The 16,796-nt window shown below is 39.5% G+C and overlaps 1 protein-coding gene across 6 annotated transcripts in view; it reads left to right on the plus strand.

The window, feature by feature from the left end:
* Nucleotides 1-13,903, plus strand: part of MYO1B (myosin IB) — a 181,158-nt gene extending 167,255 nt beyond the window's left edge. For 3 of the 6 annotated variants that reach the window (XM_025404093.1, XM_025404097.1, XM_025404096.1), the window contains 4 exons: nt 1,537-1,669; nt 2,014-2,166; nt 3,937-4,064; nt 12,350-13,889. In XM_025404093.1, coding sequence (XP_025259878.1) covers nt 1,537-1,669; nt 2,014-2,166; nt 3,937-4,064; nt 12,350-12,473 — 538 coding nt within the window. In that variant the 3' untranslated portion in view covers nt 12,474-13,889. Of the gene's footprint in view, nt 1-1,536; nt 1,670-2,013; nt 2,167-3,936; nt 4,065-12,349 lie in introns of all 6 variants that reach the window. The other 3 variants (XM_025404094.1, XM_025404095.1, XM_025404098.1) reach the window with 2 other exon arrangements.
* Nucleotides 13,904-16,796: the final 2,893 nt, after the last annotated feature.

The following is a 16,796-nucleotide window of genomic DNA, read 5'->3' on the forward strand; positions in this document are numbered from 1 at the left end:
TAAATAACTTAGCCTCCCACCACCCTGCCAAGTGGCAGCTCTTATGGGAGTTGGCCTTTTATATCCTGAGAGCTGTGAAACGCTGACCACCTACATGGATTTTTCTTCCCTGATCCTCCACCCACAACATAAGCATTTAAAGTTGTATTTGCAAATTGCCAGAACTTTGTAGCTCAAAGTGAAGCTTGTAGATCCCTTGAAGCAGCAGTTTTTCCTTAGTGCCTTTGATGAAGCTGTCCTGAAAGAGTCCCCCGGCAAGTCTTTAGGGAAATTGACATCTTAGTGATAAGTGTACTGTTAACCTCTTACAAAAATTTATTTGGGAAAAAAAAAATTGCCCTTATTCTGAATGTTTGCTTTGGTTACGGCTGTCCATTTAAATGCATATTCTAGGAGAAGAGGCTTGATTCTCCTTTCATATACAGATGCCGCTTAACTTATGATGCAGTTACACACCTCATATGGGTTATGAGTGATTTCTATGTTGATTGTTCCATGTGATAAGGTTATCATCAAATTCCTGCCCACCAAATGCCATGATCACCTCAAAAATATATTTGAAATAGGTTTAAGGTTTCATTTCCAACTTATATTTAGGACAGATGCAAGTGTAATGTACAAAATAAATTGAAACCAATTTTTATGAAGTTGTCATATGTCATATGAAGTTGAAAATATAAGTTGAAAATACATTTAATACACGTAACCTACTGAACACAATCACTTAGCCTAACCTACCTTAACCATGCTCAGCACACTTACATTAGCCTACAGTTGGCTACAAAATCATCTGCAGCCTACAAAATCATCTAACACAAAGCCTGTTTTATAATAAAGTGTTGGATATCTCATATGGTTTATTGACCACTGTACTGAAAGTGAAAAACAGAATGGTTGTATGAGCACCATTGTAAAGTTGAAAAACCCTAAGTCAAACCAAGTCAGGGACCATCTGTATTGCCTACTTAGAACCACAGTTACATGTTAATATTAAGTGTTCTATAGTTTTCTTCTAAAGTGATTGCCCTGGATCTATTCTTTCCCAGAAGGCCTATTGATTTTCTTATTCTCTGCAAGAAATGAAATTTTTCTAGAACAGGTGACGGTAATGATTTCAGCTCTTTTTTCACTGCCACATATTGTTTGAAGGCGTTAGTAAATCCTTTGTGAGCAGCTGTTAACTTTATATTAACAGATTAGAAGAAATTGCCTTTTCCTTCACATGAGACCATGTACTTGAGTCTTAGCTATTATTCTTATGAGTGATTTCTATCTTGGTTGTTCCATGTGATAAGATTATTATCAAAGTCCTGCCTACCAAATGCCATGATCACCTCAAAAATATATTTGAAATAGGTTTAAGGTTTCATTTCCAACTTATATTTAGGACAGATGCAAGTGTAATATATAAAATAAATTGAAATCAACTTTTATGAAGTTATCAGCTATTCCTTAGAATCAAGTGATCTGTTTCCTTTTTTTAGTAGAACTTTCATTTGAAACTATTTCTAATGTGCAGGAATTTTTTTCCTTTAGTGTTGGGCAACCATTCCAAGGGGCTTACCTGGAAATCAACAAGAACCCCAAGTATAAGAAACTCAAAGATGCCATTGAAGAAAAGATCATCATTGCTGAAGTCGTGAACAAAATTAACCGTGCTAATGGGAAGGTAAAATTGCTAACCTTGAAGACTGATAAGAAGTAACTATTACTTGGGATAGTCACCCTGTTTTCTGAATGTAAAAATTTGCATTTCATGTTCTCAGTAGAGTTAACTGTGAAGGGAGCTATTTCCCCTTACTTTTAAGCTTAGATGGAATTTTGCTTGTTCTCTGACATTTTTATGAAATAAAACATATTATTTATGTTCCTTACTGTGTTCTTGGTTTACGTAAGTATGTTTGTTGAAGGATATTGGAATAAAACATGCATTTTTGCAAATGCCTTAAACTCATAGACCATTTTTGAGTATTTTTGATCATTGGTTTTATACTATTTTCTATTTCCTTTTAGAGTACATCTCGGATTTTCCTCTTAACAAATAATAATCTCCTTCTTGCTGACCAAAAGTCTGGACAAATCAAGTCAGAGGTTCCCTTGGTGGATGTGACCAAGGTATCAATGAGCTCACAAAATGATGGCTTCTTCGCCGTCCACCTCAAAGAGGTAAAGGTTCAACAAAAGATTTCTGCGCTTCATCTCTCAGGCATTGATTTTAAAAATTTCCATATCTGACTAATCCTATGGCAGTTTGTATATCTGCCTTGCTAATTTGCAAATTTTGGATATTCGCCCCTATGTAAAATCTCGGGCTCGGTTTTTCAGTAACTGAATAAAGTTAATCACTTTTATTGACCAGTTTACTTCACTTTTTGAGACTAATACATAGGAATATCAAGATGTTTTAAATTTTGTTTTCTCCTGTTTTTTCTTCTATGTATGAACTTAGTAAATGTCTTAATGTTCATCTCTAATCTGGGGGTTTATATTAAAGGATACAACTAAAATAAAATAGCTGCCAGTTAATTTTAACCTAAATAATTTTTAGTGTTCTGTGTCTTTAGCTTAACCAGGACTCCTGGCTTGGATGCAGTGGTTACGTGTAGGTTCTGGAGTTGGTCTCACTCACTTTATGATGATTTTGGCCAAGGCATTTAACTTTGTGTGTGCCTACCTACTTTTTGTCATCTTTAAAATGGAGATAGTAAGAGTGCCTACTTCATATAGCATTGTTGTAAGGATTAATTGAGACCCTGGAGGAACAGGGCCTGTCACATAACACATAGTCACTGAGTAAACAAAAGCTACCAAATATTGATCATATGTAGGAGCATGTGTGTAGCTGATAATGTTACTCTCTGGCCGACCTTAAGCTTAGAAAACTCCCCAAAGCTTCCCTTAGCCTGTTTACCCTGCTTTGGGTCTTAACTTAAAGGGGGCATATCAAATGCTAGGACAGTGATTCTCAACCTCAGTGACACATTTAAACAGCTTGGGAACTTTAAAAATGCTGATGCCCAGGCCATACCCCCGTACAATCAAATTAGAATTTCTCAGAAGGGGGCACAAGCATCTTTTTTTTTTCTTTTTTTCTTTTTTCTTTTTTTTTTTTTTTCTTTAAATAAACCCAGATGATTCCCTTGCACAGCTAAGGCTGAGAGCCACTGCCCTGGGATATTTGTTGGAAGTGTTGTCGTTAGGGTTTTAACCAAATCACTGAAAAGTTTTTTAATCAGGTCCTTCAGAAGAGTTGCAGGTTAGGTCCATGCTCCTCAAACCTGAATGTGTAAACCCATACCTGGAGGTTGTGTTGTGGTTTCATATTCACTGGGGCTGGGTAGGGCCTGAGATTCTGCTTTTCTTTTTTTTTTTTTTTTTTTGAGACGGAGTCTCACTGAGTGGCCCAGGCTGGAGTGCAGTGGCCGGATCTCAGCTCACTGCAAGCTCCGCCTCCCGGGTTTACGCCATTCTCCTGCCTCAGCCTCCCAAGTAGCTGGGACTACAGGCGCCTGCCACCTCGTCCGGCTAGTTTTTTGTATTTTTTTTAGTAGAGACGGGGTTTCACCGTGTTAGCCAGGATGGTCTCGATCTCCTGACCTCGTGATCCGCCCGTCTTGGCCTCCCAAAGTGCTTGGATTACAGGCTTGAGCCATCGCGCCCAGCAGAGATTCTGCTTTTCTAGCAAGCTCCAAGTGATGCGGATGGTGCTTCTGCTGCATCCACCAACTTTGGGTAGGAGGGGGTTAGGTAACCTTACTAAAGTGCTCTGAGCAAGTTGGAAGAAACACTGCTTTTGTCATTATTGTTTACCTTGGGAGAATGGATTCCAGGATCTGATGTTTTAAAGAGACTGTAAATATGTTTTTAGCCAAGCCTGTAAATATTGACCTCCTAAGGTATCTTTAATTATGACCGACTCTTGGTTTGTCCTTGCAGGGCTCAGAAGCAGCTAGTAAAGGAGATTTTCTCTTCAGCAGTGATCATCTGATTGAAATGGCCACCAAGCTCTATCGCACGACTCTCAGCCAAACCAAACAGAAGCTCAATATTGAGATTTCCGATGAGTACGTTCATGTATTGTTTGAAAACGCTTTTTCTCTTTCAGCTTTCTTGTTTTTGTTCTGCTCTCTGATCACATTCATTAATACAACCACTTACTAAGTACCAGGTATATGTCTAGTAGTAGTTCCACATGATAAATGGGCAGTGAATGACACTGGACCAAGTCTTCAACCTCATGTACCTGACATCCTAGTGGAAGAGACTACTATGTACAAATAAAATGATGAAATAGTTGATAAGGTTTCAGCTAACAACAAATGTTTATGGAGGAAAAAAGGGGGTAAGAGTCAGAGACTAGGCCAGGCACAGTGGCTCACACCTGTAATCCCAGCACGTTGGGAGGCCGAGGCAGGCGAATCACGAGGTCAGGAGTTCGAGACCAGCCTGGCCAACATGGTGAAACCCTGTCTGTATTTAAAATACAAAGGATTAGCTGGGCATGGTGGCGGGTGCCTGTAATCCCAGCTACTCAGGAGGCTGAGGCAGGAGAATCTCTTGAACCTGGGAGGCGGAGATTGCAATGAGCCAAGATCATGCCATTGTACTCTAGCACAGGTGACAGTGTGAGACTCCATCTCAAAAAAAAAAAAAAAAAAAAAGCATCAGAGAGTATTTTTGTTAGGGAGGTCAGGGAGGTCTCTTTGATGTGGTGACATCTGAGACTGGTATCAATTTGAAATTTACTTCTTCAGTTTCTCGTTACGGTTCTGATTATAGAAGCTGGTTATTTGCATACACGTTGGGGCACCCCCTCATTTACTCAATCTGTCTATGTAATCTGTAAGTGTTTTGGACAAATCTGAGTTACTATGTTGATTATACTTAATTGATTACCTTTCAATAGATTGTTTACCTGCTTATATACTTCTTTGCATGTCTAGATTGCTCAGGAAATTTTATTCTTTTATAATTAAGAATTTCTAGTCTATTCTGTTTCAACTCTTCCTAAAAGTCTTTCTAAAATAAATTTACACCCATTTCTGCCCCTTTGTATTACATCAGACTCTCTTTGATATGTTAGGATTTTGCATGCTGTGGGCTTTTCTTAAGTTCTCATTGAAGTGTTTAGATTTGGGTGGGAGGTTGGGCTTCATACTCTATATTGGAAGTTGTTGTTTGGACTAAATAACTTTTCTTGTTAATGAGACCTTTCTCATAAAACAAAGAATATTAGGAAAAAAGATAATAGTTGATGTGTTTCAGTTAAGGATTTAACATGTTAGGGCCTATTACAGTTTTAAAATCCCTTTATAATAGTTGAAGTTTCTCATAATCTGTGAGAATGGGCTTCATAGGGCTGCTAATTCCCACTTATCATGGGAAGATCGTATGTATCCCAGACAGCAGAAGCTCCTCAGTGTACAGACGAAGCAGTCTCATAGTTGTCCCATGATGTGAATAAACTCATCTTTACACAGAAGCGAAATCACACCAACATCCAGACCACAAAGGACTGCTACTTTTAAGCATTTCCCAAACCAGGATTCTAGGAACATTGCTCATACAGAACACTAATAATGATGTACTGTGAAGAAATGGTTCTCTGATGGAAATTTAAAATCTTTCTTCACTACATCACTTCTCAGAGCCCCTGAAATCCTGTTGTAATTCTCCTGAGAAGCTTTGCGGGGATAGTGTGTGGTGTGATTCCTAAACATAGCCAACCACAGAGCCCCTTCAGCAGCTCTCACAGCTTGTGTACGAAGGTGTGCCATCTGGGAAAGGGGGACAGTTCGCTTCTGGGCAGCAAGGGTCCTGCCCTGTCACAGAGGGCGTGTGATGTTCTGGATGCCATAAGCTTTCAGTAAACATAGTTGTCTGAGCCAAGATTTATAGTGTGGCCACATGAAGAAAACAAACGTTGGGTAGCATTATAATGCCTTTCCTTCTCCAATGCCTCATTATTGATTGGTCTCATAAAAATAAATAAAACAGTTCATAGGACTCTACGTAGCACCCATGGGTCCCTTCCCCAGGTGGCACAGGAAGCCTGGAGAGGAAGTTTGTAGGTAAGGATCGTAAATCTCCTTAGGGAGCATTTTAAATTTAAACAAAAATGTTCAAAGTCATAGGCGGGGCTCCTATTCCTTTATAGCCCTAAGTGGCTTCACCAGCTCTATAGAACCAGTGTTGAAAACCATATGCAGCTTAGTGACTAAGCCCTTCCTTCCTTTATCCTTCCCAAAAGTAGAAGTAGTTACTCTAACAAACCCAGATTCTGTAATCGTTATGGATAAGTGGATGTCAGTTTATGGAAAGAGAATCAAAGTCCTGTTAACTCTTTAGTGGATTATTATTATTGGTTTTTTTTTTTTTTTTTTTGAGACGGAGTTTCACACTTGTTGCCCAGGCTGGAGTGCAATGGCGTGATCTTCGCTCACAGCAACCTCTGCCTCCTCGGTTCAAGCAATTCTCCTGCCTCAGCCTCTTGAGCAGCTGGGATTACAGGCATGCACCACCACGCCTGGCTAATTTTGTATTTTTGGTAGAGACGGGGTTTCTCCCTGTTGGTCGGACTGGTCTCGAACTCCTGACCTCAGGTGATCCACCCGCCTTGACCTCCCAAAGTGCTGGGATTACAGGCATGAGCCACCGCACCCAGCCTCCAGTGGAATTTAAACGTGCACATATAGAAGTGAGAATTTAATTCATTGAGAGATTCAACTGCCTTGTAATTTCTAGTCCTTGAACTTCCAAGCTGTTCATTGTGTCAATAGATTGCATTTTTAGGATAACCTGCAAGATGTGTAATATAGTCATGCACCGCATAATGACATTTTGGTCAGCAGTGGATCACACAGGTGACGGTGGTCCCCTGAGATTGTAATGGAGCTGAAAAATTCTTCTCTCTATTGATGTCACAGCTGTTGTAATGTTATAGTGCAAGGTACTACTCACATCTTTGTGGTGCTGCTGGTATAAACAAACCTACTTCACCACCAGTTGTATATGAGTAAAAGCACATATAATTATGTACAATATGTAACTCTTGAAAATGATAATAAATGATGTTGTTACTGGTTTATGTATTTACCATACTATACTTTTTTTTTTTGAGATGGAGTCTTGCACTGTTGCTCAGGCTGGAGTGCAGTGGTGTGATCTTGGCTCACTGCACGCTCCACCTCCCAGGTTCACACCACTCTCCTGCCTCAGCCTCCCGAGTAGCTGCGACTACTGGTGCCCGCCACCACGCCCTGCTAATTTTTTTATATTTTCAGTAGAGATGGGGTTTCACCGTGTTAGCCAGGATGGTCTCGATCTCCTGACCTCATGATCCGCCTGCCTTGACCTCCCAAAGTGCTGGGATTACAGGTGTGAGGCACCGTGCCCAGCCTATACTATACTTTTTATCTTTATTTTAGAGTGTATGCTTACATATTTAAAAAGTTAATTGTAGGCCAGGCGCGGTGACTCACGCCTGTAATCCCAGCACTTTGGGAGGCTGAGGTGGGTGTATCACGAGATCAGGAGATCAAGACCATCCTGGCTAACATGGTGAAACCCCATCTCTACTGAAAAAACAAAAAATTAGCCGGGCGAGGTGGCGGGCACCTGTAGTCCCAGCTACTCGGGAGGCTGATGCAGGAGAATGGTGTGAACCCGGGAGGCGGAGCTTGCGGTGAGCCGAGCTGGCGCCACTGTACTCCAGCCTGGGCTACTGAGTGAGACTCCATCTCAAAAAAAAGAAAAAAAAAAAAGTTAATTGTAAAACAACCTCGGGCAGGTCCTTCAGAGGGTATTTCAGAAGGCATTGTTATCTTAGGAGATGACAGCTGCATGCATACTATTACCCCTGAAGACTTTCCAGTGGGACAAGACATGGGAGATAGAAGACAGTGAAATTGATGCTCCTGACCCTGTGTAGGCCTAGGCTAATGTGTTTGTATCTTAGTTTTTAACAAGAAGTTTAAAAAGTAAAAATAAAAACATTAAAATTTTAAAAATAGAGAAAAGCTTATAGAATAAGGTTATAAAGAAGGAAAATATTTTTGTACAGCTGTCCAAAGTGTTGTGTTTTAAGCTAAGTGTTACTACAAAAGAGCCCAAAACAGCTGGGCCCAGTGGCTCACGCCTGTGATCTTGGCACTTTGGGAGGCCAAGGGCAGTGGATTGCTTGAGCTTAGGAGTTCAAGACCAGGCTGGGCGACATGACGAAACCCCTTCTCAACAGAAAATTTAAAAATCAGCCAGTCGTGCATGGTGGCATGCACCTGTAGTCCCAGCTTCTCAGGAGGCTGAGGTGGGAGAGTCATCTGAGCCTGGGAAGATCAAGGCTGCCCTGAGCCATGATTGCTCCAGTGAACTCCAGCCTGGGAGGCAGATCAAGACCCTGTCTCAAAAACAAAACAAAAGAGTCAAAAATGTTTTTAAAATTGTAAAGTTTATAAGGCAGAAAGTTACATTAAGCAAAGGTTAATTTATTACTGAAGAAAGAAAAAATTACTCATAAAGTATACAGTAATGTAATGTCCTAGGCCTTCACATTCACTAACAACTCACTCACTGACTCATCCAGAGCTACTTCCAGGCCTGCAAGCCCCATTCATGGTAAGGGCCCTAGACAAGAACACTATTTTTTATCTTTTATACTATATTCTTACTGTACCTTTTCTATGTTTACTAAGTTTACATATACAAATACCATTGTGTTACAGTTACCTACAGTTACCTACAGTACAATAACACACTGTAGCATCTAGGTTTAGGTAAGTGCACTCACTCTATGATGTTTGCACAATGACAAAATCACCTCGTGATGCATTTCTCAGAACGTATCCCTTTTATTAGATGATCCATGACTATATTTCTAAAATTAAGTTCCCAAATAGAGTAAAAACTAAAGTGAATTTGTTTCATTAAACATTTTAAATATATGTGTGTGTATATACATATATGTATACACGTGCATACAATAGATACACACACATATATCATTTAAGTGATACAATTGGTTTTCTGAATATTTGAAATCCAAACAACTAATCTGTGTTCCTTTTACCTTGAAATTCTAACTGGTATGAATGCCATGAAATAATATATTCCATGCTATTGTTTGTTGGAGGATGATTTTCTCTTTTCTATGAGGTGAAGATAAATAATGGTGCTTACCTCCTAGGATTGTCCTAAAGCCTGATCTAATAACATAGTAAATGGCCAAGAACAGTGTGGTATGTAGCAAATCCTCAGTATATCTTTCTTTTCTATTGTTATTTCTAGTGTGAATCTTTTTTTTTTTTTTTGAGACAGAGTCTCGCTCTGTCACCCAGGCTGGAGTGCAGTGATGAGATATCGACTCATTGCAACCTCTGCCTCCTGGGTTCAAGGGATTCTCCTGCCTCAGTCCCCCGAGTAGTTGAGGTTACAGGCGTACACCACCTTGCCCTGCTAATTTTTGTATTTTTAGTAGAGATGGGGTTTCACCATGTTGGCCAGGCTGGTCTCAAACTCCTGACCTCAAGTGATCCGACCGCCTCAGCTTCCCAAAGTGCTGGGATTACTGTCATGAGCCACCGTGCCTGGCCTCTAGTGTGAATCTTAATCATGAATTATAGACATGGAAACAGTTAATGTATGCCAAGATTATTGGGGAAATAAGTTCCTGTACATTTATTACACTTACAAGTGGTCTTTTTTATTTATTTTGAGACAGTCTCCCATTGTCACCCAGGTCAGAGTGCAGTGGTGTGATTCCGGCTCAATGCAGCCTCCTCCGCCTCCCAGCTGCAAACGATTCCCCTGCCTCAGCTTCCCAAGTAGCTGGAATTACAGGCATGCACCACCATGCCTGGCTAATTTTTGTATTTTTAGTAAAGACGTGGGTTTGCCAAGTTGGCCAGGCTGGTCTCGAACTCCTGGCCTCAAGTTGCCTGCCTGCCTTGGCCTCCCAAAGTGCTGGGATTACAGGCATGAGCCACTGTGCTCGGCCACAAGTGGTCTTTGAAAATAAAAATGTAAAGGTGTTTGATTTTTTTAAATGTATGAATTTTCAATAAACCTGAAAGATTCTTTTTTGAGACACATACATATAAGTATATATGCCAGAGATATATCTCAGATAGTTGAATCTGGAGCTATAGCTGTCCTTCCCTCATTGCTTCAAGTTGAAAAGAAAGAACCCATTTAAAAGATCAGAAGCACTATTCTTATAAAACAACTGATGAATTAGAAGCACATTTGCCTTGTTTCACTCTAGCAGATAGTGTTTGCAAAATGTGGCCTCTTTAGACCTTGACACTGAAACTAATGGGTACAGAGTAGAGCTGTGGATCCTCACATCGCTGGGCAATGTCAGTAAGTGGTCAGTGGTTGTTAGGTTGACTCACTTTAATAATGTGCCATTGACTGAGAAAACCGTCCCTGAGAATATGGAAAATGTCATAATGCTATGCTAATGATGATGGTGGAGAGAAGAGATGACTGGTTTTGCCACTGGAAGACCTGGTTTCTGGCCCAGTGATGCAGCTCTCATGTCCCCCAGTGACGCTGTCCCCAGTTCAGGATCTCATCATATACAGTTGGGGGTCCTTCAAAGCACCAGCACAGGGACGGTGTGCAGAACACTCTGTGGATGCTCAGTTGTACACACTAAAGTCGTCTCTTATCCCAGCAGTGGCCCACAGGATACACTGAGGGAAAAATACACTCATGGATTTTTTAATCCATTAATTAATTTCTAAACACTAATAGATATTTTAAATGTTTATAATTTGTATATAAATATTTTAGTGGGTATTAAAGATATATGTGGTAGATCAAACACGTGATTTTATCCATATTCTGTAGGCCACTATTATTTTGAAATGCATTTAAGCTAGCAATAGCTATTAGCATACTATGAAGATATGACAAAAACTATGTAGGACATATGTGAGTAACCAGTGTTTAGAAGCCATAGATTAGAGGGTTGCCAGGCCTCTTCCTTTTGTGAAATTCTTTACCTCATTTTCTCAATTTGTTGATTTTTTTTTTTTTTTTTTTTGAGATGGAGTTTCGCTCTGTCACCCAGGCTGGAGTGCAGTGGCACGATCTCGGCTCAACACAAGATCCGCCTCCCGGGTTCACGCCATTCTCCTGCCTCAGCCTCCCAAGTAGCTGGGACTACAGGCACCTGCCACTACGCCCAGCTAATTTTTGTATTTTTATTAGAGATGGGGTTTCACCGTGTTAGCCAGGATGGTTTCAGTCTCCTGACCTCATGATCCACCCGCCTCGGCCTCCCAAAGTGCTGGGATTACAGGCGTGAGCCACCGCGCCCAGCCAATTTGTTGATAATAGGAGCCCCCTCCCATATTTTTGCCGTGGAAAAATGGAAATATAACATGTTAGTCTTTCCATTTGAAACACAGAAATAATTCTTAGCCTTTCTACCTTACTAGAATATGATAAGTTAATGAACTTTAGTTTTCTTAGGGCTAAATGAGTACTGGAGGTAAATTGCATTGATACAATTCTGTGTAAGAAGTGCTCATGGGAAGAAGTGATACAGGTTGATTCTCCCTTATTCAAAATGTTTGGGACAAGAAGTGTTTCCAGTTTCTGGTTTTGGAATGCAGTCATGTGTTTAACATAGGGATATGTACTAAGAAGTGCGTCACTAGGTGATTTTGTGCAAACGTCAGAGTGTGTACTTACACAAACGTAGATGGTATAGCCTACTATACACCTAGGCTATATATTATAGTATAGCCAACTGCTCATAGCATGTTACTGTACTGAATACTGTAGGCAATTATAACACAATGGTAAATAGTTATCTATCTAAACAGAAAAAGTACAGTAAAACTACAGTATAAAAAACAAAAAATGGTACGACTGTATAGGCCAGCTCCATCATAATCTTATGGGACCCCCATCGTATATGACTGACAGTGAATTAGGTATGTTTACATCAGTCACCACAAACGTGAGTATTGTATTGCCCTACATTAGGAGAGCTATGACGTCACTAAGCCATAGGAATTTTTCCGCTCTTACGGGACCACCATCATATATGTGGTTCATTGTTCACTGAAACATTGTTAGGTAGCACATAGACTGTATTTGCATTATACTTAACGTTTCAGTCTTAATCTGAAAATCTAAAATCTGAAATGTTCCAACAAGCATTTCCTTTGAGCATCATGTCAGTGTTTTAAAAATTTCAGAGTTTGGAGCATTTCAGATTTTTGGATTAGGTTAGGGATGCGCAGCCTGTACTCGCCAAGATCAGTATCCATTAAAATACAAAAGCAAGTGTTACTATAATTTTGTGTATACGTTAATTTGTTTTATTCTTTTCTCCTAGGTTCCTGGTACAGTTCAGACAAGACAAAGTATGTGTGAAGTTTATTCAGGGAAACCAGAAAAATGGGAGTGTCCCAACATGTAAACGAAAAAACAATCGTCTCCTTGAAGTTGCTGTCCCTTAACTGGCGCCTCCTCTCTACTTTCATGGACTTGTTTCTTTGTAATAGTGCAATTTGGTTTTGTTTTATTTGGGGTTCATTGTATGTTTGGGAATCACCAAAGGCTTTTAGAGTTCTTTGGCAAAATAAAAATATTTGACTAATCAATTTTTATTATCGGAATAGTTTTAACCTTTCAAATACATGTTCTGTCCTGGAGCAGGATTGTAGAAACTAACAGTGTCTATTTTCATGTCTGATGTGTTCTTCGTTTAGTCATCATGTTAAATCTGTGTACCCTAAATCAGCATATTACTCATAAATCATTAATTCATATAAGTATAGGAAATGGTCTTCAAAGATACCGCATTCATTCATCAAATATTTATTCCATGCCTACTCTATGCTAGGCCCTGTGCTAGATGGTATGAAAACTTATTAGGAACCTTTTTGTTTTTGAGACCATTGCATTCTGGCTGGTTTGTGCTGGTTTAACGACATCTAAGAAGGTTTAGAAATGTTGAGACCAAAACAATAACTGTTAATGATGGACAGCATTATTAGGAACCCTGTAGTATGATATTTAACAATTTAGGCTTCAAGAAGGGCTGGTCCTAAGAGGGGCAGAGATGAACAACTGGGTTAAATCCCTCTACATGTGGTTTCTGTTTGAAAAAAAGAAAACTGACATTTGAACAGACTTTTAATTTGTTTAAACCTCTGGTAATTACTTGTAACAGTAGAAAATAGAAGTCATTCTTACTTTAGAAAAAGTGACAGAAGCAGTCCTGTAAGATTATATGTTTCTGTTTCTGGTAAATGTCATATATGATCCTCAAAATGGTAATATCTCCAGAATATTGTTTTCACCCAAATTTGAGTAGATATTTTAAACACCTAACAAAGTAAAGGGCTAAAAGCCATTCGGATAGCAGTAAACATTCTGTATGATGTGCAATAAAACATCCAAGATCTTTTTTGAAAGTTTTATTTATAATATACATTTTTGTATGAGAAAGGTGATTGGTACAGGGTGCCTATTTTAGTCATGGATCAAAATTAAATTTATGTAATTTGCAGGGCTTTCTTTCTATTCCTTCAAATTTACAAAGGTTCATTTTGGAAACTACATTTTAAACTTTGGAATCAAATTGTTTCTTATTTGGGAGGATAATGTATATACATTGGTATTATGTTAAATAATAAAATTGTTCTAATTTGGTGCCATTTGCTGAATCACAACTGTATTTTTGTATCTCAAGCTATTTTCATATGTTGTGTGTCAATGTATCATCTCTCAGAAAGGCTTTACAATCCAAACATTATATGTTCTCTGTGTAACTGAATTTCACTGATCTTTTATAAACCAGAAACATTAATTGAAAATATTTTCTGGGGATTTTCTCTCGACTTTTGTATTTTTAAAAATTGCTCACATAAAGAAATTCTCAGAAGTCTTTGTGTTTATTGGTGCAGGTAGAGGATGTAATTACTTAGATTCTTCTTGCTGTGTGCCTAAAGTGGTAGATTAGTAGTTCCTGATACTGGTGAGTAGAAATTTGGAAATGAGAGGGTGTGTTGTTTTAAATAATATGCAATATGTTCACATTGCTCAGCATATAAGTAAGTGTTAAAAGATAGACATTACAAATTCTCCATCCTGTCAACCACCTATCTGCTTAGTTCCCACCCTCCCTGAAACATTAACCATTGTTGTTAGTTGCTTTTGTATTACTTTGTCCATATGTTTGTAAGAGGAAATCAAAATAGATTCTTACATTCTTCTGCGTTAGTAGACAAAAGCTAGCATATTATATTGTAGCCATTGTTCTTTATCTTGCCTTTTTCACCTAGCAAAATATCATGAAGAGTTGCTCATTCTTCTGTTGTATGGATGTGCTGTGGTGGATTTCTTACTCATTATCATGGGGTTGCTTCCTAAATGGAACTTGAGGATGGAAGACTAGGATGGAAAGGAGAAATATCCCATGGGTCTACTTGTTAGATTGTTCCAAATACCTTATTTGCAGATTATTCAATCAGTCTTGTCACTGAAGTATTCAATAATTTTTGGTCATGGAACCCATTCTGCATGGGTTGTGATTTGATGTGTTGGGAAAGATTTGCTGAACTGCAGCCAGAAAGCTTCCTTATGTACCAAGGCGAAAGCCCTTCACATTCCCCATTGGGAAGAGCAATAATAACTTGACCACACTACAAATGAGAGTGCCACTACGGCCCAGGTAACCCACCATAGAGCAGTGTTTCCCAAAATGGCACTGCGCGTCAATCTGGGTCAACACCACAAGGAAAGTTTTTTTTTTTTTTTTGAGACAAGAATCTCGCTGCGACACCCAGGCTGGAGTGCAGTGGCATGTTCTTGACTCACTGCTACCTCCACTTCTTGGGTTCAAGCGATTTCCCTACCTCAGCCTCCTGAGTAGCTGGGACCACAGGCACACACCACTATGCCCAGCTACTTTTTGTATTTTTAGAAGAGACAGGGTTTCACCATGTTGGCCAGGCTGGTCTCAAACTCCTGACCTCAAGTGAACCACCTGCCTCGGCCTCCCAAAGTGCTGGGATTACAGGCGTGAGCCACTGCACCCGGCTAGAAAGCTTGTTTTTAAAAAAATAACAAAAAACAAAAACCCATGCCAGTTCCTGGGCCATACCCTATACTAACTGAATCAGGATCTCTGGAATAGAGTTTGAAAACGGACATTTTAAAGAAAATCTCCAGATGCATTCCAGCCCAGGCGACAGAGTGAGACCCTGTCTCAAAAAAGAAAAATCTCCAGATGACTCACACACATTGAAGTTTGAGAACCACCAAGGGAAATACTAGAGCTTCTCTATAGCTACACACAGCTGTCTATGCCTTTAAAAGTCCTCCTTTGGTGACCCTGATTGCCACCCAAATATGAGAACCACTAGTCTAAAGCTTCCCTCTGGCTGCATGTGGCCCAATGAGCCGTGCCTGCCACATCTGTCAACCCTAGTGCCTGACTAGAGGTTACCAATAACTGTGGCATCGCTGTATTACAGTGAGCAAGAAACTGATACTCCTTTATCTCGGTTTCTGTCACTGTCCTGCAATGGAAAGTTAAAGCATTGGTGACACTCCAGAATTCCTGTGTATTCTGGCCTGGCCTCACAGCCCTAACTTGTGCCCGCCCATAACTTAGAAGGTTGCCTGGCCTCTGCGGTGACTTCTAGGAGTGAGTGGAATGACTAGACCTAGTCACCTAGGACCTAGACTCTTAGATCTAGTCCAATTGACCCTGGGGTGACTAACTGATGGGCTTCAAAAAAGTAAATAAGTAATGGGTACCAAATAGACCATGGTAGTTGCCAAGGTATGCAGTGTAGTTGATGCAGCTACTCTTGACTTTGATTTCCATCTGCCACAGGACAAGAAGGGAGTATGAGAATAGTTATTCTCTAATAACTTGATTACGGTTTTGTATTGCACACTCTTGCAATAATAATAAAAAAAAGAGGGTTAGGGTTAGGGTTAGGGTTAGGGTTAGGGTTAATAACTTGGACCCAGAACTCAAATATAAGGCCTTCAGCTCAAGTTTGAAAACCTTTGCTCATACCCGGGGTGATGGGGGTATGTCTGTAATGGCAAAGAAGCAGGCCAAGAGTTCTGAGAATCATAGGGATATCTTCAGTATTATGGGTTTGGCAGAAATCTAAGAGAATGAACTGTTTGATTATTATGCCATGTCAATATGCTGAGAACTCTCAAGTTCATGTAATTGAGTATAATTATGATAATTAGAGCATGCTTCAAAATTCTTTTAGGCCAAATATAAAAGGCAAAACTTCTTATCTGTTATTTTTCATATATAATAGGTAAGATATTTCTTAGACTCACTGAAATCTTGAAATAGCAAGTACTCTAAAATGGTGTAAGTTGCTGGGGAAGAATTTAGTAAATTCGTTAATGTGTCTGTTCTCACAATGACTTTTAACCAGAATGCATCATGTTAAGAGCTTTTGTTTTTAAGCTGGGCATTGTTTTTCCATGAATATTGTGGTACTCAAATTCACTAAAACAGTAGAATGGAAGAGAAAGAAGGGCAGTAGTTTTGGTTTTCTTTCCTCCTGTTGAGAAAAACAGCTGTAAGTTTTCATCATACATTTGAAGAGTTTCTGTTGGGTTATTATTGGAGGAGCACTTTCTTTGAGTCTTACTTTAATAATTCTGTTATGTGCTCTTTGATTCTTAGGTTTTTGTTAGCTAAACCCTAGGAAGCCGTGACCTTGATGAGGTGGCACATGCTTTCTGGTCTCATCAGCTTTTATTTCATTTGCCACACAGGAGAAAATTAATTGTTT

The sequence above is a fragment of the Theropithecus gelada genome, chromosome 12 (assembly GCF_003255815.1).
Source record: "Theropithecus gelada isolate Dixy chromosome 12, Tgel_1.0, whole genome shotgun sequence".
NCBI lineage: Eukaryota > Metazoa > Chordata > Mammalia > Primates > Cercopithecidae > Theropithecus > Theropithecus gelada.